The 21,933-nt window shown below is 55.5% G+C and overlaps 2 protein-coding genes across 2 annotated transcripts; both read left to right on the top strand.

Moving 5' to 3' along the window:
- Window positions 1-1,751: 1,751 nt before the first annotated feature.
- TGME49_264880 (NEDD8-activating enzyme E1 catalytic subunit) lies at window positions 1,752-11,941 on the top strand. Its single transcript, XM_018781383.1, has 12 exons — window positions 1,752-2,799; window positions 3,247-3,301; window positions 3,829-4,021; window positions 4,328-4,445; window positions 5,417-5,566; window positions 6,069-6,126; window positions 6,454-6,503; window positions 6,940-7,050; window positions 7,427-7,966; window positions 8,737-8,874; window positions 9,260-9,330; window positions 9,881-11,941. Exons 1-12 carry the CDS (start codon window positions 2,644-2,646, stop codon window positions 9,993-9,995), a joined length of 1,755 nt encoding a protein of 584 aa, XP_018636318.1. The 5' UTR covers window positions 1,752-2,643; the 3' UTR covers window positions 9,996-11,941.
- A 389-nt stretch (window positions 11,942-12,330) lies between these two features.
- Window positions 12,331-21,748, top strand: TGME49_264890 (hypothetical protein). Its single transcript, XM_002368577.2, has 5 exons — window positions 12,331-14,957; window positions 15,542-15,860; window positions 16,263-17,101; window positions 17,571-19,779; window positions 20,048-21,748. Exons 1-5 carry the CDS (start codon window positions 13,380-13,382, stop codon window positions 20,914-20,916), a joined length of 5,814 nt encoding a protein of 1,937 aa, XP_002368618.1. The 5' UTR covers window positions 12,331-13,379; the 3' UTR covers window positions 20,917-21,748.
- Window positions 21,749-21,933: the final 185 nt, after the last annotated feature.

Raw genomic sequence — 21,933 nt, 5'->3', positions numbered from 1 at the left:
GCTTGATGCAACCTCGGTTGCCTATTTCAGCACAGAGTGGAAGAATGGCAAACCCGAGTTCTCTGAAGTGCCTCACAGCGCGGCAACTTTATTACTGAAGCTCTAATGCTTGTATTTAATATTATGAGATAGGTAGTGGTAGGTCACGCGGTTCAGAATGGCCGGCAAATAGGAGGCAACGAAGACAGCCCTGAAATGTTGGCTGCTTCTGCTTACCCTGCGTGGGCGAGTATGCGTGTTGTCTATTCACATCAGCTGCAACAACGCCTACTGACAGGACACTATCTCCAGCTGGCTCTATCACGTAGGGTGTTGGATTCACGTTGTGAGCTAGGTTCTGTGTGATTTTGGTTTGTCTCACCAGCGCGCACAGGGGCGTTCTGCACGTGCTTCAAGCAGATTTCGCAAACCACGGTTCTCACTCGCAGGAGCCCCCATAAAACAAACAAGATTTTACGGCATACCTTCGCCGTCAGCTTCGCCAATTGTTCTGTCACATGGGCCGAACTGCCGGTCCCACGTGACGAAAGAAACGAATCACACACCGAGCCAAAAAAAGCCTCAGTCCGAATCACAAGCATGCATGCATCCACCACGACACCAGCACCCAAAACAAACAAACACAAACACACACATACAAAGCCTGGCTCTCAAGCACAGGCACAAACAAGGGGGAAAGGGCGGGGGCAGACCCTCCCCAGGTTGAGATACCGGCAAGGCCTCGGCGCGTCCTGTCGCCGAAGCCTCACCCGTGCCTCCGCGATGCTCTTCAGCAACTTTGCTGAGGCATCCGGACGCGTGAAGACTCTCAGAGGAGCCGGAGAGAGGCATGTTCCGGAAGCCCTCGTTTTCACTTTCAGGGCCGCGCGTGGTGGCCCTCCAGAAATTTTGGGTGGTGCCTGAAAAGGATAGGCAAAAGGTGCCTCCCTTTCCGATACGCGAGGCAAGCCGCATAGTGAAGATACTCAAATAATCACCCAACCACGGACTACTTTTCGAGTACATAGCGTAGAAGAAATTTTCAGAATGACAGACGAAGGCGGCAGCGAAGTCAAATGTGGAAGTGGACCATCGCCCCAGCCGTGTGTTCGCAGAACGTTCCCGGGTGTCTTGGAACATGACGGAACTTCTGAGTGCCGGTGTATGCTCAAGATCATGCGAAACTGCGGTTTCACACTGTGCTCTCTCGTTCGTGACTACACGCGAACCTGGATGCAAATGTTTTCTGTCCGTGAGAAGGGCTTCTCATGCTGGGAACGCCCGATTCGAGGGCCCTAGCTACAAGAAGCATCGGGCAATAGTAGCCGTGTTTGCTTCGAATTAAATACCAGTAGTGCTTAACTCAACAGGGGCAGCATAGGTTACCCAGAAAATCCTTTTGGTTCTGTCTGCAGGTGTGTTGTAATGCTGTGCAGTTGCACATGAACCCTGTGTCAATCACTGCTTTTCGGCGGTCAGTCTATCTTCTCAACCCACCTTCGCAGAGGCACTGGGCAGCAGAGCCAAACGTTAGTTACGTAGCGATTTACGCGAAGCGAAACGCGTTTCGGACTACGCGGTTGAGCTTCCGGCACCAATTGCAGAAGTGACGCTGATCGACGTTGAAAGAAAACGAACTTCTCAGGTGTACATACACCCCATTGGCGTCAGCCATTTTGAGGCGCACACGCATGCACTGCACACTTTTCATCAGTTCACCGAGCATTTCACTGCAACTTCGACACTGCTCTTCTTTTTCTTTCGACTTTCTGTCTTTGTAATCCCTAGCCATCGGAAGGGTACCATGTGCCACGCAAAAGTTACTGGGCCCGTGTACGTTTCCGGCGTCCGTTGTTCCTCGAGCGTGACATTTCTCTGGGGCTATGCCCAACGGCGGTAACCGCTGAGTGGCGGTACTACAGCTGGGCGACCAGAGCAAGAGCAACCGTCTTTGTCAGACTTATATTTCCCGTTCAAAGAAAGCTCGGTTTCTCTTTCTAAGTAGCGCGTGTGCGCAAGAGGCTCCCGGTGTATTGTGGGGCTTAGAGTTGATCGCTCATGCGTCGCTAGCCTTCGTTTGCAGGCAGCCAGACTGTGCCCAAGAAAACATGGGATGTCTTCAGCATTAAATAACTCAATAGAGCAACCGTCACAGGCCATTCAGTTTCCTCGCCAACTTCGTGAGAGGAAAGAGTGTGCGTGTGACGTTTACTGTTTTTAAAGTCACATTCATGTTCCTCACCTGTCAGCGCATTTCCTCACACCAGAACATCCGTCGTCATTCGGCACCTACACCGTCCGCATTTCCTCTGCTAGCCTTCCTTCCCTGAATTTCTCTTGAATTCCATATTGCCTTGAAACACACACCAAGGGGATGTGTGGCACATCTTTCATTCTGTAGCCTGGCCTGCAGCAGCAACCTCGTTTTTGTGTGGGTGGCTGTGTGTCGCATCAGCAGTCTCTTCTCTTTTCCTGTCTTGGGTTTTTTCTCTGTTCCACCTTCCTCTCTTCACCGCCTTCATGAAGTGGTTTCGTTCTCGATCCGAGCAGTTCTTGCCTGTCCCCTTCGTTTCGTTCTGTTTTGATGCCTCCCGCATCCTCTGCCCGCCTCTCTCTCCCCCATGCTGCTAAGCCGTTCCTGTTTTTCTCCGCATATTCTCCGACATGAAAATGAGTGAGACGAAAGGAACACAAGGATGCCATCCAGGCTCTGTCTACCGTGTCGGCGTGCAGTCCGACGCAGATCCGGACTATCACATGAACTGCCTGCTCCGCCGGCAACAAGCCTTCGCGCCTCCTCAGTTCGAACCTGGAGCAGAGGTACGACCGCAGGCGAAAAAGATGCAACTGTGCAGCAGCCACTCATGACCCTTTCTTTGTTTTCAATCGAACCACTGGCAACGGGGAACGGATCACGGATCGAGGAGCAGTGCATGCAAGGCAGGAGAAGGGGACTTTTCAAGAGAGTGCGGGAGAGACACCTGAAGAGATGCGAGTAGAGGGGAGACTACGCATGTAGAGAGCCAGAAGACAGACTCTGGGAAGAGACATGCGGAGAATCCTAATGGAGGCCAGAAGGAAATGCCGACGAAACGCATCAAGAGCATAGTGTGACGAGCTAACAGAGGGAAAGACAATACCCCAATCGTGCGGTGTCTCCTCCGCATCTCCACCTGCGATGTTTTTTGGTTGCACGGTCGACGGATTTCAGTCTGATTCGCTTCTTTTCTCGTTGTCCTTTCGGGATGCATTTTTCATTTTTCTCAGACAATCGAGAGACTGCGAGACACGCATGTCCTCGTCGTAGGTGCAGGAGGCCTAGGTAAGCTCTGTCTCTGTTCTTCCTGGCCCGTCCCCGATTTTGCATGCCCATTTTCCGGTAGACACACAGGCATCTACACGATAGATCCAGACAGATACAAGGTTGCATATATATTTACATACATATATATGTATATATATATATATATGTATATACATACGTATTTTTATATATTGCTAAACCCGTCTGTACGTTTTCATCGACCGCTCAAGGTGACCTTACCTGAACGCATACTCACATATGGTTCCATTGCTCGTCTAAAAGTGGACCCTTTCGGTCAGGGCTCCTTTTTCAGCTCTTGATGCTCGCAAATATGCGTGCATCGAGATACGAGGTAGTGCCTTCTTGCATGCACGTGGACACACGGGCCGTACGTACACCTTAACCTGTGCATGTATTTTTTAAAAGTATGCATGCGTCCATGAGCGTCGTTGTCTGTCCCCGTTTTGCTTGTGGCGAGAGTCTTTTTTGTATCTTTTGTTCATCTGTCTCCTCGTGTTTCTGTCTTTGTTTCGTTTTCTCTTCAGGCTGTGAAGTGCTCAAGTGTCTCTGTCTGTCGGGCTTTCGACGGCTCGACGTCATCGACATGGACACCATTCATGTGACGAATCTGCATAGACAATTCCTTTTTCGGGAGAAACACGTAGGCCGACCGAAGGCTCAGGTCGCTGCAGAGGCACTGAATGCTCAGTACGCCCACCTCCGCGTGCATGTCACCGGGTACGAACCTCGCTCTGAAACGGTAATCGGCCCTCGCCGTACAGAAAACGAAATCCTCTCGACTCATGTCAATCAGCAGCTTCTACAGAGGGTGACGCGCAGTCTCTACGTTCGGTGACTAGCTCCGTTTCCCTCGCTGCAAAACGTCGGCGGCTTCGTTCTTGTGACCGGTGGTGGACCTGGGGCCTCTCTGGAAAAGACACCCTGCAGAGTTTCGTTGCCGAGCTGCCAGTGCAGACGCATCTCCAGCGAAGGAGGTCAGGCTCCGTTCTGGCCAGTTCCCTGTCTTTTCCGCGGACTCTGCAGGCATGTGGGAAGGCTCGAGGAGAAGGACGAGGCTTTCTATCGACAGTTTCAAATCATCGTCGCCGGCCTCGACAGCGTCGAAGCTCGCCGGTGGCTCAACGCGACGGTTCACAGCTTGGTGAGAGCAGAGGCAGCCGCAGACGCAGGGGCGCTTGGGCCGCGAAGTGGAAGTTCCAGCATCGCTGAGAAGTGACGAAAGAGCAAGCGAATCCGAACGGGAACGCCGGATGGAAACGAGCAATAGGAGAGTTGAGGCAGAACTCGAAAAGACAGTGGAGACGAGAAACCAACGTGGAAAAAAGAGGTTCTCTCTGGGGAACAGGGGGACAACAGAGAGAGTGAAGAGAGGGACCTGTCGCCAGAGAAGACGCGGCGTAGTCGCAGAGAGGCCAACACACCCAGAGACAGAGAAGAAGAAGAAGCTACACACCATAAGACAGGAAAGAGAGGCAGACGGATTCTGAACGTCTCAAGTTTTTTCGAAGACCGCTCGCTCAGAGCAAGAGCGAAAAAGAGGAGAAGGCAGAAGAAAGCAACCGCGCCGAAGAGAGAAACACAAGAACGAGACAGCAGGAACATAAAATGAAGACTCAAGAGAAGCGAAAAAGGGAGACCCGCACGGAGATGCGATATAGAGGCGGCAATCTTGTCAAATCTCGGGAGAGAAGACCTAAACGGAAGAAAGGGCATTTTTTTTGAAGAAAGAAACGCGTCCGCCACTCGCAGCGAAGCAACGGGGTCAAGGTGAACGTCGAAAAGCCAAGGGTAACAGATGCGCAGGGTGACAAGAGGAAAAGGAGAGTTTCGAACTAGGGAAGAAGCGCCATGCAGGATAGACGGCCGAGAGCAGAGGGAGGCGCGCAGAAGCCACAGGGAACCGCAAGCGTCAGCGGACAGCGCTCGAGTCGAGCCTCGTTTATACCTGAGTAGACCTTTGTCTCTGTCGATTCGAATCCAGGCACATCTGGGTATTTTTTGTAAAGATACAGAGGCCGTCAGGGACCGGCTGCGGCGGAGAACAACGCATTGTTTCGCACATCTGGTCTCCAGCTCCTCCCTACGTTTTCGTTGCTTCGCTTCTGCCCACAGGCTGAGACAGATCAAAACGGAGACGTGGAGCTGCAGTCATGCATTCCGCTGCTCGATGGAGGCAGCGAAGGTCTCAAAGGGCAAGCCAGGTGCATTTTTCCTTTCGTCACTTCTTGCTTCGAGTGTTCTCTCCAGAGCTTTCCTCCACAGGTTCGGAAGCCTCTGGGCGCAAAACGAACGACAGAGGGGAGACAACGAGAAGAGAAAGAGAACGAGGAATCACACGAAGCGAGCGAGAAGAGAACGGACAGAACGCAGAACGGACGGGAGAACACTCACAACAAAGAGGAAGAAGAGGAAGAAGAGGAAGAAGAGGGAAACAAGACACGACAGACGTGGTATCCTCTCCGATGGGGTGCAGGCCCTGAGGGTCTTCGTTTTTCCTTTCTGGCAGGCGTCACTGTGGGTGATGTCTGATCTCTCCATCGCGGTTTCCTTCCCCGCAGTACTCGCCTCGTGGCGTGTTTTCCACCGTATCTGAAGTCGCGATGCCTTGACAAGGCTCCTGGTGCATGTCTCTCTTGCGGACTTTGAGGTTCGTCCCCTCAGCCGAGGTGTGTTTGCGTCGAGGAGAGGCGATGCCGGCGAGGCGGTTTGACGATTTCGGAATTCGCTTTCTCCTCGCTCTCGATTTCCTGCGGGTCCTTCACAGACCTCCTACCCTCTCTGTACGCTGGCGGAGACGCCGCGGCTGCCGGAACATTGCATAGGTGAGAGTCGCGAGGAGTGAATGTGTCGCATGCGAAGGCGGCTTCGAAAGGTTGACAGGGTGTATGCATGTACCCGCAGGAGAAACTGAGAAGAAGCCTGCAGAGAACTCGAAACCGCGCAAGCGAAACCAACAGAGTGAAGGAACAGAGAGGAATTCGACAGAAGCACTGAGACCTTCGCGAAGAAGATAAGGGAGGAAGTTCACATAGGCAAGAAGAGGCTGGGAACCGGAGAGACGAATCGTGCCGAAAGAGACCAAGAAGCACAAGAGACGACCCGGTCCGCGACGCAAACACTGAGTCGCTTGCTGCTGTGTCTCTGTGCAGAGTATGCCATGATCGTTCTGTGGACGCAGCAGTTCCCCGACCGCGAATTTGTAAGTTGTCGCTCCGTCCTTTCGCGTTCTTCAACTTTTTGAGAACGAACTGGTGCGAGAGACGCGGCGTCCTTTTCGACTGCCAGCGCGTCTCCAGCGATCCCAGGCTGCAGACCTGTGGCAGTTTGCGTTTGCGGTGAGCCTGGATCCTACGGGTCTCCCTCGCTCAGAAGCTGCAGTCCTTGACGTCGAGCAGAAGAGCGCCAAACAAGCCTTGGGGCAGTCGGAGGAAATGTTCGTCTTGCGTGTCTCTTCCTCCGGCAGCTGGCCGACAATGCAGATCCTGTGGAACGAGAAGACTGTGGGAGACCGAGCGTTCGCAGAGCCTCGAAACGTTGCAGCGACACAAGCTGCTCAGCTTCCTCCAGTCCCTGCCGAAGCTGTCAACCTCTCGCCAACCTGTGCTGGCCTCTGCGCTTCTCGCTTCTCCCTTCAGGATGGAGACAATCCTGAACATCTGCAGTGGCTCTACGAGCGAGCGAAGCAGCGAGCTGAGACCTTTGGAATTCAGGGCGTCACGTACCGTCTGACGTTGGGGGTCACCAAAGTAAGAGGGGGGGAGACATGAAGAAAGAGACAGAGCGTCGTTGTCGGGAAGTCTCCGGACGCGACACGAGCCTCGCGCTCTCACGGTCCTTGCTCGGATCTCGAGCGTCTTCTCTTCCACTTCGTGGTTCTCCTCTTTCTTCATCTGCTGCGCTTTGCTGTCTCCATCGACGCCTCGTTCTTCTTTCTCCCTGGATCCCTTTTTCTCTCTCTTCTCCTCTACCGCTTGGCCTGGCCTCTCTCTCGCCAGCTCTCGTTTTTTTCCCTCTCTGCTTTCACTCTCCTCCCGTCTCGCCTGTCTTTCCTTTCTTCTTTTCCTCCTTTCTCTCCATGTGCATTGTTTCATTTCTCTTCTTGCGTCCCCGTGGACCCCGCAGCGCATTATTCCTGCCGTCGCTAGCACCAATGCGATCATCGCCGCCATGCTGGTCGAAGAGGCACTGAAGATTGCGACGTTCTGCGTCTGCAGCTCTCATGACGCTCGGATCGCTGGCATTGATACTCACTCTTCGTCCGCTCCTCCCTCTTCTTCTCCTTCCTCCTCTTCTTCTTCCGCGCATGCTTCTACCTCTGGATGGAGCTCCGAAAGGAAAAAACCCGACAGTCCTTTTCATGGCGACAGGGGGCATATCACACCTCTGCCTTCCCCGTCTGCTTCCTCGGTCTCCTGCGACGACGCTTCCTCCGCGTCTCTGAGTCATGACAGAGACGAAGAACCGCCACAGGAAGGACAGAAACGCCTGCGCGGACGCGGCGCTGCTGCGAACGCCGAAGGAACGGAAGAAGCGCCTGGAGAGACAAGACGAGAGGAAAGCAGCGAAGGCCCTCCAAGTGAACTCTCCGGAGTCCAGAACTACATCATGTACATGGGCGAGACAGGCGTCTACACGCATACCTTTGAATATGCGAAAAACCCAGTAAACGTGTCGTTTTCCTTCTTCCTCGTGTTTGTCAACTCGCGTTTTCTTCGGTTGCACTCGCGTTGCATGCATTTGAAGAACAGTCCAATCGCACCCCAAAACCGCGAAGACACCGACTACTTGGACCTCTCATCTGTCGCGCGTTCTCGCCCCCGAATGCATGCGTGTCCCTCCACACTCTTACTATATATATATATATATATATGTGTATATATATATATGAATATATATATATGAATATATATATGTATATATATATATATGTATATATCTGTATCTCCATATATATATATATATATGTATATATGCGTATCTCCATATATATGTCTATATATATGTATATATCTGTATCTCCATATATATATGTATTTGTATTTGCATTAGCGTATGTGTCACGTGCATCGGACTGAGAGACCCAGTGGGCTGTCGCGTTTTCGCTGTGTGTTCTTTGCTCTTCATGTTTTCTCGTCGTTTTCTCATGCTGGTCGAGAATGGACCTTATCGTCTTCACAGGGCCCTGTCTCGCTTTCTCGAGAAGCACGCATGGTCCGGCAGATGCATTTTGATACGCTTATCAATAGGCATACATATACGTTTGTGTGCATGCATGCATATATGTGTCAAGTCTGGGGTCTTGTCATCTCGATGCGATAGGTGACCTGCGTCCGGAGAGGCGCAGTTCCTTCTCCAGCTTGAGGGAACTGGAAAGAATCTGCGAACGCAAGAGCTACCTTAGCTGCGTGTCTGGTGCGGTTCCGTTTCCTCAGGACTGCGTTGTCTGCAGTGGAAGAGGCGCGATGAAGAAAGTTGTCGATCCCGACGAAACCTCCCTGCAGGATTTGCTTGAGCTGCTCTCACAGGATCCGGCCCTCAACCTGAAAGGTCCCGGAATTTCCAGTGCAACGGTCAGATGGCGATCTTTGTTCGAGACTGCCGAGGCGTCTGCGCCTTTTCGCGCACTGCTCCTTTTTTTCATCGTGCTTCCACGAGAAGGCGTCCCCGCTGACCTCAGTCTAGTCTCGCCGCTTCTACAGCGGTTGTCTGCAACCGTTTCTTGTGCTTTTTTCAAAGACTCCGTTGTTTAGTTCGGCAGGTGAATTGACTCGAATGGCGGACATCGCGCGGGGTTTGCTGTCTCTGTTCGTTTCGGTATCCACCGCGGCGGGTGTCTGTTCTCAGTGTGTGCTCTGTTGTCCTAGGCCTCTGGAGTGCATTCCACAGCTTCTCAGCCAAGGGGCTCTTCTTTCTCTCATCTCTGCTCACATTCGTTCTGCGTCTCTGGTATTTCAGGCTGTGCTCTTCCTGCAAAAGCCTCCCCAGCTTCGCCAGCAGTTGGAGACGAATTTGCGCAAGAGTCTACGGTGAGCGAAGTCCGCCTCTCGGTCTTGCATGCGCTTTCGATTCTTCCTCTCGAAAAAGAGCGGAGACGCGCCGAGGCTTGTACTGTCCTGCGAGTGCACTGCACTGACGTTCCTGGGAACCAGGAAGTTGCGGTTCTCGGAGAGAAGAGGAGGAAACTTCGAAACGTCTGGACAAAAAGAAAGAGCCTGACAAACGCAGCACGAAGCCAGCGTAGCCGTAAACATCTGCAGCAGACGGCTGGCTCAGGACCGGTCTGCCAGCAGCCCAGAGAGCCTCGCATCTCGAAGAGATGCGAGGCTTGCCGAGTTGCGGAGAGAACTGTTTCTGCAGTTTCTGTCCAGGGGGCTCTCTGTGCGACAGAGCGGTCGGAGGAAAAACGAAAAGGTTTCTTCGCGCCTGCAAGTTTGAAGTCTGTCGACATCCCTTCACAGAGGGAAGAAAGACGACTCCCCCGGCTGTCGGCATGTTGTGTTCGCGTTTTCTGGCCCTTCGGCTTCACTCGGAATCGATTGCCTCTCTGCACACGTTTTGCTGCGGTTGGATTTTCAGAGAACTCGCCGACTCAGGAATGTTGAAAGAAGGCGAAGAACTTCTCGTCACAGACGTCGCGCTGCCTTCCACCCTGCGTCTGCGGCTCTTCTTCGAGAAGCCTGCGTCGGTCTGATCGTTTTCTTCCGCGGAAAAAGCGACTCCTCTCGCGAGAGAACCTCGCTCTTGTTGGCCGCGCAAGCGTGAGGACCTGGCGACGCACAGGCGCGTCTGGTGCGATCCCTCCTCTGCACTCTTCCAGATTCACCCGCCTCTGCTGCGACGGTAGACTGGGTGCGCATGCCCCTCCGGAACAACACAGACGACCGAGAGTGAACTTCGATGCCTCCAAGGCGGAGCTACGTCGTTTACGGAGGGAACCTCCTTGGCTTCTCTGGAGACGGCGAGGAGGTCTGTGCCTGCAGCTTTCTGGGTGCAGACCTAGGGGAAGCATTGCGATCACTTTTTAGAGTAGACGCCTTGTTCAGTATTTCGCAGACGTCTTCTCTGTGAACAAAGCGAAGTCTGAAGTTTCGTTCAGACCTGGCAGTGCGGCAGAAATCGAGAACTTCGCGCGCGGTTGGAGCTCGACGTTGCGGACGGCAAAGGATCACGGCTTGGTCCTTGCGTTTTTCCGGTGAAGACGAAACTTAGAGTCGTCCCAAGAACCTCGAGGCGACGGGCAGACAGAAGAGAGAAGATCGACTGGAGACTCAGTGGGTGGACTCCGGCGTCGCTTCCTTGAGGAAGAGTTCCGTCAAGCCTGCGAGAAAACGAGGGGAGAAAAAGTTTGCAGAAAACAAACGAGACGTGTGATGGCAGGGGCGCCTTTTCGAAGGCGAAACGTTCAGAAACAAGCATGGGATCCTGCGCAAGCCAGTGGAGATATATCGGCGCGTCTGCGTCGTGCAGCTTCGAAAACAAAGTCGACTTCCGCGTGAGGAAGAGGCGATTTCGCTTTTCCTGTTTCGCAGGAACGCATTGGTCGGGACAATGTGTAGACAAACTCTCGTTCGTGTCTGTTTTCTAGCGTCAATCGCGGCGGAAAGCGGGTGTTCTGCGTATCCTGTGGGCGCGTCGTTGGAAAGAACTTAGGTCCGGCAACCACACAAGCTACGCCAGCATCGCTTTTGTGGCGGGAGGAAGGCAACGCGTTAAGCAACAAGTTTATGTCTTGTGGATGGTTTCGTTTACCAGCTCGAACACGGTGAGTGGAGGAGCGCGGTGGCCTCTGCAAGTTCTTGAACTTCGTCAGTCGCAGTTGCCAAGACTTCTCTCTGACGGTGTGAAGCTCCTCAGTCTTCCCCCGCAGACGGCCTCCAACTCTCCTTTGCACATTTCACTTTCGATTCAGGAATCCTTTGTTCCTGGACTTCGATCGATACTCCTTAGTAGTGGGGAGTCGATTGTATCGTAGAAACCTAGAAAGGCCTCTTTGATCTCGACAGCGCGAGACGCTTGGACTCTGCCGAGCTAGCAGAGCCGTCAGACTCGCGACAGACGAGTAAAAGTCGTGGAGTTCGATACACACGGCGTACGTTTTGTTGGACTCGGTCTAAACCGCGAAGTTGTTCTCTACACTGAGACGACCATCACCTTCTGCATGCAAACCTGCAAGTCCTTGATTTCGACGGAGACGCCTCAACGGCGAAGTTCGACTTCAGACGACATGCCAGGCGTTCCCAACCTCGGCGTCTTCCTTTGTTGGAACTCGTCACACCGCCCAGTGGCGCGTAGCGCATGTTCTGCAAGCGACTCCGCGAAGAAATTGTACCTCTGGAACACGGCAGAGGGTCGCGTACACTCGAGTCTTCATGCAGCTCTTTACGACTGAGCGCTCGAGCTTTTGTCACTGGAAGTGGAGCCAGCGGAGTGCCCTGGATCAACGCATCAAATGTCGTCTGGATAGCCTGGGATGCTTCGTTTTATTCTGTTTTTTCGAAGGGAACGAAACCGACTGAAACCGGCGTCTATAGTCTATGAGGAAGAAGAAGCCTGACAACGCTCTCCCGCTCTAGTCCAGAGATCTCAGTACCCTTTTGGTCTGAAGACGACAGAGAAACGACACTGGAAAACACAGCCGGACGCTGAACGCATTGAAAACATAACCGCACACTGAAAACATAACCGCACACTGAACATCTCACATTATGGCCAAGGTTTCTGTACCGATACCTCACAAAACCGTCGGAACGCGTTTCTTCCGAACGTTTCTTCGTCTCTCCCAGCAGCTGCAGTCCGATGAAATAGTCGAGATGTGTGCAGTCCACTCGAAAACGAAGTTTGCATTTTCATATTCCTTTCCTTCCCTGTCTGCAATATCGACACTGTGTTTCCTACCCTGCGGTGTCTCTACACCAGGCGGGCCGGTTGCATGCGCTTGCTCACGCTCGGTCGAGGCGCCTGTTGTGTTGCCTCGTATTTTTCTTCACCATTTCTCGCGTTTTTTTTCTGTTTCCTGGTTGAGTCTTCAACTTCTTCTCTTCTCTCCTTTCTGCTTTCTCTCTCCGCTAGCCGCCTTGCATGCGCGGTTCTCGGCGCGTCCGAGCCCGCTTGGCTGCTGCGCTGGACCTGCAAAGTTTTCGGGGCACCGCGCGCCACTCGAATTGCGGAGCAATCGTGTTTCCTTCTCGTGTTTTCTGTTTCTTCGTTTCGCTGACCTTCTGCCAAGTCGGTCTGAAACTTCTTCGTCGACTGGAAATCCTCCTTGGCCCTCCTTCCGACACACGAGAGGCGTGGATAGGCGTGGATACCACATGCAATTTAGACACCCCGCGGGGTAGAGGTCTTACTTTCTCGCCCTCTTCTTTCGTGTCTCTCCGTCTCGCTTCCGTCTCGTCATTCGCCTCTTGTTCCTTCTCTACTCTCTCTCTTCTCCAGTCTCCTTCCTTTGGTCGGTCGCCCGTTTTCCGCCGCTCGCTTCTCTCATTTTCGGGACCGCTCCCTGGGGCCGGGCCGCATGCACTACCAATTCCAGAGGCTACGACCGGTTCGTCCTGCCGCTTTACTTCTTTGCGCCAGAGAGAGCGTGGAACCTGGCTCGGTTCTCAGAACAGAGTCACCACTTGAATTGTCTTTTTGCGACACCCGGCGACGCACCCGGTGATGCCGTGTGAAGAACCCCAGGGCGCGCCGTGTGCGCTTTCGTCAGTTAGTTACCTGTAAATGCAGAATTCGAGGGTCTTCTGTGTCGCCGTGGGCGCTTTCCAAGTCGAATCAGAGACAGACCCGCATCTGCAGCAGCCCGGAGCGAGCGCGAGAAGGTCGACTCGGGGCAGGCAGTCTCTCTCGTCTCTCTCTCCTTCGCTGTCTGTGGTCGTTCAGAGCCGCTCATCACAAGGAAGATACTTTGCGAGTCTGCGAAGCCTGGCTTTCCAGAACGAACATCTGCACCTGCATGCTGCGCCTGGTCCAAGAGACATCGCAAAATGATAGTGCGCAACTTTCGAGCGTCGATCGTGCAGTGAAGAATCCGTATCTACGTTGTTTTCATCCCTCTCTCTCTCTGTGAGGGGGCAAGATGTACCCCCCGCCGCCCTCGCCTCTCAGCGGGAGGGCTGCTGCGCCCCCCGAACCGGCGCCGCCTCCTCAAGGTTTTCTTCCTCAGGGACCTTCCGCCTTTCCGCCGCCGCCGGCTTACTTCTCAAGTGAACCGCGGCCGCCCAGCGTTTCACATCGAACCCCGCAGGTCGGTGGCTTTCCTTTTTCTCCTCAGGCGCAGTTCTCGACCTACGCGCCCGCGAGACCGCTGCCGGCTGGCGACCTCCACGAGCGCTCCGGAGGACGCGTCACTTTCTCCTCGGCGGCTGCTTTCCAGACTTGTCCCAACCCCCCAGTCTCCCACAGACTGAGCGCGACGGCCTCCAGTGCGCGCTTGCATGCAGTGAACATTCTTAGGGGTGGAGCTGAAAGAGACTGTCGCCCCTCAGGGACGCTGCGCCTGTCTCAGACGGCGGGAGGTGATGGGCTATCTGGCGAAGAGGCTGTGGAGCTTGGAAACTTCTCTGGACTCCGACAGCCAGAGACAGGCGGCCCCGGCCTTGACGCTCTGCGCCTGTCGGAGTCAGCAGATCCTCTCTCTCGGAGCTCAAACGCGTACGATACGCGCCCCGGTCCGCAGATCCACGCCCATCCCACTCCACCCTTCGCTGCTTCCTTCAGTGCGTCCGCACAACTGAATTCTGCCTCCTTCAACGCTGCCTCCTTCAACGCTGCCTCGTTCAACTCTGCCTCCTTCAACTCTGCCTCCTTCAACTCTGCATCCTTTAATTCTGCCTCCTTCAATTCTTCGTCCTTCGCTTCGTCATTTTCTGCCGCGACTGCATGCGCAGGCGCGGGGGGCGGATTCGTCGCCGAGAGGGGTGCGGAGTCCGGCCCGCTCTCTCAGGTGTACGTACAGGGGAAGAATGTGTACGGCGGCGCTTCGCAGGCTACACAGCGGCGGGCAGGAGGGGAGGCGGAAAGTCTGGCGGATCGCCGCGAACCCGCGAGTCAGGCGCATCTGCCTCAGCCCCCAGCCGACGGCCTCTTCGTACCTCGGTCGGCTTCTGCGCATGCCGACTACCATTTCCCGGGTGTACGTACAGCCCACGGAGGAGACGACATCCCGCCGCCTCCGGGTTGCCCCGAGGTCGCGCCGCCTGGGCTTGGCGCGTCTTTTTCGCAGCGCATGCATTGCGCATCTGCAGAGGCGGCTGCGGCCGCCGCGGTCTCTGTCTCGCGGCCTCTCTCAGGACCTCGTCCCGAGGGTGGGGAGAAAGCCGACACAGAGAGAGAGGAAGATCTGCCTTGTTTCTACGACTCCGCGCGCGACCCGCGCGCCATGTATGGAGCTCGGAGCAGGCGAGAGGGAGACGGGGGCGAAGCTGTCCAGGCCGCCTTCCCCGTCTCCGCTGGTAAACGGAGTTTCGACCTTCGGACAACAGAGGAAGTCGGCGACAGACGCCTTCCGTCCTCAGCTGTGAAGATCGACGGAGACCCAGGAAGCAGCAGAGAGGCGCATGCGAAGAAAGAGTGGAGACCTCTCGACCTTCTCTCGCTGCAGCTGGAGCCCACGGAACGATCAGACGACGCACTCCAGTCGCCACTGCTCCCTGACGTAGGACAAACCACACAGACGCGAAACAAATATACATATATTCAGATATATATATCTTTGTAGATATCTAGATATGTGCGTTTTCACATATATATATATATATGAGTAAGAGAGAGAAAGAAGGCAAAGGTCCATCCATGCGCATGGACTTCTCCATGGTACACACGCATACCTGTCAGGGGAGGGAGAGCGGAGAAAAGAAAGTCTGTATCAATACATACAAACCACGAAATCTTCCATATGTATTTATAAACATATTCTCGTCGAGAGAGAAAGAGTGTCGAGGAAGTTCCTAATACTTCACATAGAGCGCATGCGTGTATAGAAAACTCTTTACGGATGCGTAAATCACCAGCGGATGAGGCCTCCATGCGTCGATGTGGGTATGCTGTTTTTTCAAGAGACTGAGAGGCAGTGCCCTCAGAGGCAGAGGCATCAACTCATGGGTACAGAGGATATTCCCCTGCGACAACATGCATACATTCAGGCATTGCATGCATGTATTTATAGATACTTTTGCTCTTTTGGGGGTTGTGGAGGTGTGTGGAGATGCCTGTCGTTGCGCCTCCGTTGCTTTTTCTCAGATCGACAGTCTCTGCGATCCGTACGCGAACTCCAGTCCGTTCTCTCTGGATGGCTCGACGCCCGTGGACTCTGCGGACGAGGCCGGCCTCGGCCCAGATAGCCTGGAGAAGCGCACAAACAGAGACAGGTCTCTCCTTGCAGAGAAAGCGCGTCTCGGGGAGGCAGAGAGGCCCGAGAAGCAGACGCAGAGAGACAGAAGTCGGAGACTCTACTCGTGCGTTGATCCTCTCCAGGCAGTCTGGCGCCTCCCCCTGGAACGTTTCAATCCTCTCCTCCTCATCCCTCGAATTATTTGCGAGGCAGAAGGCTGGCTACCAGGTGTGTTGTCTCATCTTCCTCATGTATATAGACATATATATATATATATATAAAGTTGTATGTACATCTATATAAGTAGATATATATCATGTTTCTACACATGGAAGGAGGTATCACGCGCAGACGGGTCCATCGCAGTTGCTCGGTTCGTAGCACGACTTCATGTCGACCCTGGTTTACGTTGTTTCTTTGTGTGTGACGTCGGCCATGATTTGTAAGATGCGATATATGGAATCGTTACTTTCACAAGATTCTTCTGTGCGCTTTTTCTCGTCCTCCGGTTCTCAGAGCGACGTTCCGTCGCCCCTGCGTCTCACCCATCGGAGATCTCTGGAGTCTGCGGAGTGTCTCTCCTGTCAGTCCTTCTGTCTCTCTCTCCCTACCGCATATTTCTGCTTTCAGGGACGACACGGTTGGCAGCCTACGGCCTGCCTCCAGACTTGTCTGCGTCCATGCTTTGCGAGCTTCTGTTGAACTTGTTTTTCACTGCCGCTGGAGTTTCGGGCGCCTCGGCGTCGCTCGCGTCTGCAGCGCCGGCGCCGCTGGCGGCCTCCGTCGGTGAAGACCCGACCGCCGACGACGTTGGCTTCCTCTCGCTCTACGATCCTCTGTTGCCTCCGTCGTCGCTCCCCCCTTCTGCGCGTTCGTCTTTGGTTGACTCCAAACAGGAGCGAGACGAGGGCGGCGTCTGGCGACTCGCGCATGCACAGTCGAAGCGGGGTGTCTCCGCGGCCTCGCTAGGGTCCGCCTTCTCGCCGCGTTTCGCCTCCCCGAAGAAACCGGACTTCTTCGTCGGGCCGCGACCCGCAGAAAAGCCGCTCGCCTCGCATGCAGAGGCCGTCGGACTCGAGAGCGTGGAGCGCGTCTCCTTTCGCGACGACGCGAGCGAGAAGTTCCCCCTTTCAGACGACTTGGTCTCGCCGCTGTTCCCCGCGCTCATGTGCCACCCGGGCGCGGCCTTCGCGCGGCCCGCGGGTCGCCAGGCCAGCCGCGGGCCCGGGCGAGACGAGGAGAAGCCGAAGGCCCCCACCGACCTGGGGGCGCGCGTGGACTCCGAGCTCCTGACGAACTGGAAGAGACAAGGCGGAAGGGAGCTCGGGACGCATGCTCTCGACTTGCTGCGAAGCCAGCGAAAAGTCGACAGTGAAACGCGCGACGCTCCCGCCATGGCCCTCCTCACATTCGCCACAGAACACGACGCGAAACGCTTCTGGCTTGTCTTCTCCACTGGGGCCTGCCAGGTGAGCGCGGGGCAGGCCGCCCCACAGCGCGAGAAAAGCGTCCCTGTGTCTTCGTCGGTCCGTTTCACACTGTCTCACGAGCGAGACAAAACTTATGCAATCACATCGAAACATGCCAAACAAGAGACTCCAGGGAAGGCGGAACAAAAGACACGGACCCTCCTGCGTCGCGTTTGTCACACACAGCAAGGCGCGAGGCGATTCTGTCGCGGGCTGTGAGAAAGGCCAGTGTCAATAGCGTTCAATTTCGAGAGGCGACTACATCTGTGTCTATCGCTATCTGTGCTCCTCTATGACTCCGTCTGTCTCGAGCGACGAGCATGCATATCCGTGTCTGCTTCTACCTATTTCTATCCGTCTTTATCGATCAATGTATATACATATATATATATATATATATATATAAAGACGTATCTATACATAAAGCATATTTGCGTATAAGGATGTGCGACATGCATGGATGTTTCAGGCGTACGGCTACACCGTGTTGTTGTCTCCGGATCCGTCTGGTCTCGGCGTCTACACGGAGGCGTTGGCCTCCTCGGTTGCGCTGCCGGAGCTGCGCGCTCGAGTCGAGGCTCTCGGACCCTTTCCCCTGCAACGACAGGCAGGTGTCTCCAAGCCCGCGTCTCCGTCTGCGGCACTGCCGTTCTCAGTGCCGCGTCCCCTCCGGCCTTCTGTCTCCTCTGTCGCCGCTGTCTCCTCCTCTGTCTCCTCCTCTGTCTCCGCTGCGTCCTGTGCGAAGCCGATTGTCGCCGAATGTCCTTTAGTTTCCTCTGAGTCGCTGGCGCTCGCGCGGGATGCCGCCGTCGCGCTGAACGCTGCCTGCCGGTGGCACGAAAAGTCGCAAAAATGCGAGCTGCTGTTTCCCAGCGAAGAGGCCCTTCTCCTGCCCTGCGTCGCTCTGCACACCTTCCCACCTGCCTCGCAAGGCCTCCCAGTCACGGCGCTCCTTCTTGCAGTTCCGGTCCAACGCCTTTCTTCGTCTTCTTCTTCGTCTTCTTCTTCGTCTTCTCCGTCTTCTTTCTCTCCCCCGGGTCCCGAAGAGGGCGACGCGAAGAGTGGAGAGAAAGTCGAGGTCCGTCTCCTTCCTGTCGCCGTGAGGGATCTGTGCAGGAAGAAGGATACGGGGGCGGGGTCGTCTCTTCTGGCGCTCGCGCCTCTCGGCCCGAGCCGGGGGCCTGGAAAAGCTGCGGCGCTTGCAGGCCTTGGCGGGTCTCCCGGGCACCTCGCGAAGGCCGCGCCCAGACAGGACGAGCCCCTCGAGGAGCCTCTGAACGCGGCTGCCGCCGTTCCGGGATCTGCGGTCTCGGGGAAGGGCGCGAAGGAGACACCTGTCTCCTCGGAGACGGTCGGCGTGGCGGGGTCGCCGAAGCCCGCCGTCGCGTCAGGGGACGGCGACGCGGCAGGGGGCGCAGAGAAGCGGACGCCGGGGGAAGGCCCGAAGGCGGGAGGGCCTCTCGGGGAAAGGCGTTCAGAGGAGCGCCAAACGGGGAAGGGTGAAGAGAAAGGCAAGCAAGTCTCGGCTCTCGCGCGCGGCGTCAAACCGCCACCCGTCGTCGCCCAAAGGTCGAACGTATGCGCGGCGAAAAAGCGCCCTGGAGCCCCTGCAGGAACTGCCGGCTTGGCCTCCAGGGGTGTGGGGTCAGGTCCTTCGGGGCTGGAGAAAGGAGCGTCTGTCTCGGAGGAGGTGAAATCGAAAGAGGAGAGACAAGGGAAGACGCCGACACCTGCGCCTGTTGGAGGTCTCTCGCTGCCTTCGGCCTCGCCTGGGCCTGCCTCGGTGGCCCGTACAGGCTCTGCCGGCATTCGAGCCCCGGCGGCCAAGTCGGCAATTGGCAGGGGCTTCGTGGGGACTCCCCAAACCCCCGAAGGCGCGACCCAGAGAGGAGGCGCTTCTCTGGGCGCACTGGCAGGGAAGGGCGAGGGCCCAAAGGGCCCAAAGGGGGCGAGTGAGGGGTCGAAGGGGGCGTCTGAAGGCCCGGTGGGGCGTGTGGGGTCGAGCAGGGAGGAGCGAGGAGAAGAGCAACGACGAGGCGGATCAGTGAAGAAGGATTACAAGAGAGGTCGGACGCGGCGGCGAGTGTTGTCAGAGAGCGAGAGTAGCAGCGAGAGCAGCGAGAGCAGCGACAGCTCGAATTCAAGCGACTCTTCGAGCTCAGATCCATCGTCGAGTGAAGACGAAGACTCACGCAAAGAGGAGAAACGCCCGGATGTGCCGATCAAGAGACACCGGCTCGTGCGGCGGCAGCGCGAGGAACAGACAGAACAAGAGGGAGGCGAGGCAGACGCTGAAAAAGAAAAAGGGAAGGACGAAACGAAGGAAAGGAGAGGGGGGAGTGAACATAACGAAGGGAAAGAAGCGAAAGAAGGAAAAGAAGAGCGAGTTCCGGAGAGACTGGAAACTGGGGGACTTCAGCGCTCGGCGTCTCTGTATCTCGCTGCGAAGGACAAAGACGCCGGCCCGCAGCCTGCTCTACTCGCAGAAGCGGAGACAGGCGACGTACAAGACGACCGCAGCGCTCAGGGGAGCGAGGAGGAGAAAGTTGGAGGACGAGGGAAGCGGAGACGAGGAGGGGCGCCAGGAAGAGGAAGAAAGCGAGGTCGCGGAAGACGCGACGATGCTGCGAAAGCAACGACGCCGCAGCCAACGCCGAAAGTGGAGGCGAAACGACGAGGTGAGAAAAGACTCCGGAGGCAGAGTCCAAAATGCAAGGGAAAAAAGGGATGGGCAAACGACAACGGCAGTTCTCATATAGAGACACTCAAGTGAGAAGGTGAAGAGAGACCGGAGACGCCTGGCAGACACACTGTGTGCACGGAGGGGAGGAGACAGGAATGCGAATTTCGTTTCTGCTATATCACCCAGATGTCGTTCCTCTGTCTTTCTTAGCCCAAGTTGGGAGTTCTCGGTTTTCCTCTCTCTGCACATGTCTTCTTCTGCAGGCCGCAGTGGAAGACGCGCGAGTCCGTCGGGTCTGGTCGCGGCCGAGGGGCAGGCTCCTGAGGGCGAGGACGAGGCCCTCACCTCTGCGAGCGGCGCGTCTTTCTCGCAAGAAAAAGGTGCCTCTTTCATTGAGACGCCTCTTCTTCCAGCTGATGTCCGTCTTTGCTTTTCTCCTGCACGGTCGACCTCAGGAATCGCCACGGCGTCGCCTCCGTCTCGTTCCTTCCCTTCCGAGCGTATCCCCAGAGACAGTGGAGGGGTCGGAGACAGCAGTTGCGGGGGAGGCGGTTCCTCTCCGGGAGCCAAGACACCAGTGGATGGGGTGCGTGAGGAAGGCGGCGGGAGACAGTCGGAGACACCTGTCTCTCTCGCGCCGAGCGGGAGAGGCCGAGGGAAACGGCGGCGGAGCGAAGGCAATCCTCCGCCCCGTCGGTCGGTTCGCCTCCGCGGAGAAACTTCCTCGCCGCCCTTCTCGAGAGTCTCGCAGGCGCCTTCTTTCCCTGCCGTCCTGGCCTCGCCGCCTTCAGTCTCCTCGCCGGTCTCTGTGGGGCGCGGGGTCGAGGCGGACCTTCTGGAGGACCGCGGCCGAGGCCCTGTGGGGTCAGACTCGCCCTTCGCCGTGTCTCTGTTCGTTGACGGCGAGGGCGAGGCTTCTCCCGGCGGCGGCCTCTCGGCTGCAGCCAGCGACTCGAGGAGAGACCCGGCAGGCGGAGACGAGGACGGAGACAGAAGAGGAGACAGTCACCCCGCGTCGGGCGCGGCCGTGGAGCCGAACACACCCGGCCGGCTTGCGGACCGCGCGGCAGCTGAGGAGGTGGACGCCGCTGAGTCTCCACCAAAGCGGAAGGGGAAGAATTTGCGCGTGTGAGAAGAATCTGCAGAGAGAGGGGGAGGCGAAAAAGCGGAGTAGGAGCAGAGCGACTGGACGCAAAACGAATGAGAGGGGAAAGCAAGAAAAGACAAGGAAGGCAAAGAGTGTCTACAGCTCCCCTACCTACCAGAGCGGGTGCTGCAGGAGTCGCCGAGCGTTGTTCAGTTCCGGAAAGAAGGTAGTCGAACGGACGAGAAAGGCGACAGCAACGGAGGGAGAGAGTCGGGTGGAGCTATCAACAGAAAAGCGAAGCAAGCATGTCGAAAGAAATACACGCAAAAGAATAATGACCGTCTGCGCCCACGTGGACCTCAACAAGAAACCCAAAGTGTGGTTATCTACTTGTGCACATGCACATATACAGATCCGTACGTATATACGTATATATATATATATATATATATATATTTATATGTATATATATATATGTATATATATATATATATGTATATATATATATATATATGTATATATATATATATATATGTATATATGTACGTGTGTACATGTATACAGCTTTACTTCTGTGCATACTTGTGTCTTCATGCATACATACGCGAATACGAGTAGGTAGGCATGTAGATGTGTGTACGTGTCACGACAGCTCGAAGAAATGGATTTGTGGTTGAAGGGATGCACCAGTTGTTTCTTTGTGAGTCCGGAAGCATGCGCATGCAAAGACTTGCATACAGAAGAGGGGGGGCAGGTGCACAACGGCAGGATCTTCTTCGACATGGCAGCAGAGGAAGGCGGAGAAGTGGATGGACGGAAAGCCGAGCTAAGCGAGAACAGGAGGCAAAGGCGACGCTTGAAGCATGCACAGATGGGCAGAGAAAGGGGTTCTCGGAATCCTATCTGGTTCTTAAAAATGTCTTTTTTCATGTTTTGGATAACTTGAACGCAGTGGAGTAATCCTTCGAGTTTTTCGTCAGCGACAGCCTCCGCAACAGATTCAGACACATCTGGGAATCACATATCGTGCATGCACACATTCAGTGGGGCGTGCACTCCTCA

The sequence above is a fragment of the Toxoplasma gondii genome, chromosome IX (assembly GCF_000006565.2).
Source record: "Toxoplasma gondii ME49 chromosome IX, whole genome shotgun sequence".
NCBI lineage: Eukaryota > Apicomplexa > Conoidasida > Eucoccidiorida > Sarcocystidae > Toxoplasma > Toxoplasma gondii.
Note: the sequence above shows the minus strand (reverse complement) of the source record. Positions and strands in the feature narration are given on the sequence as shown.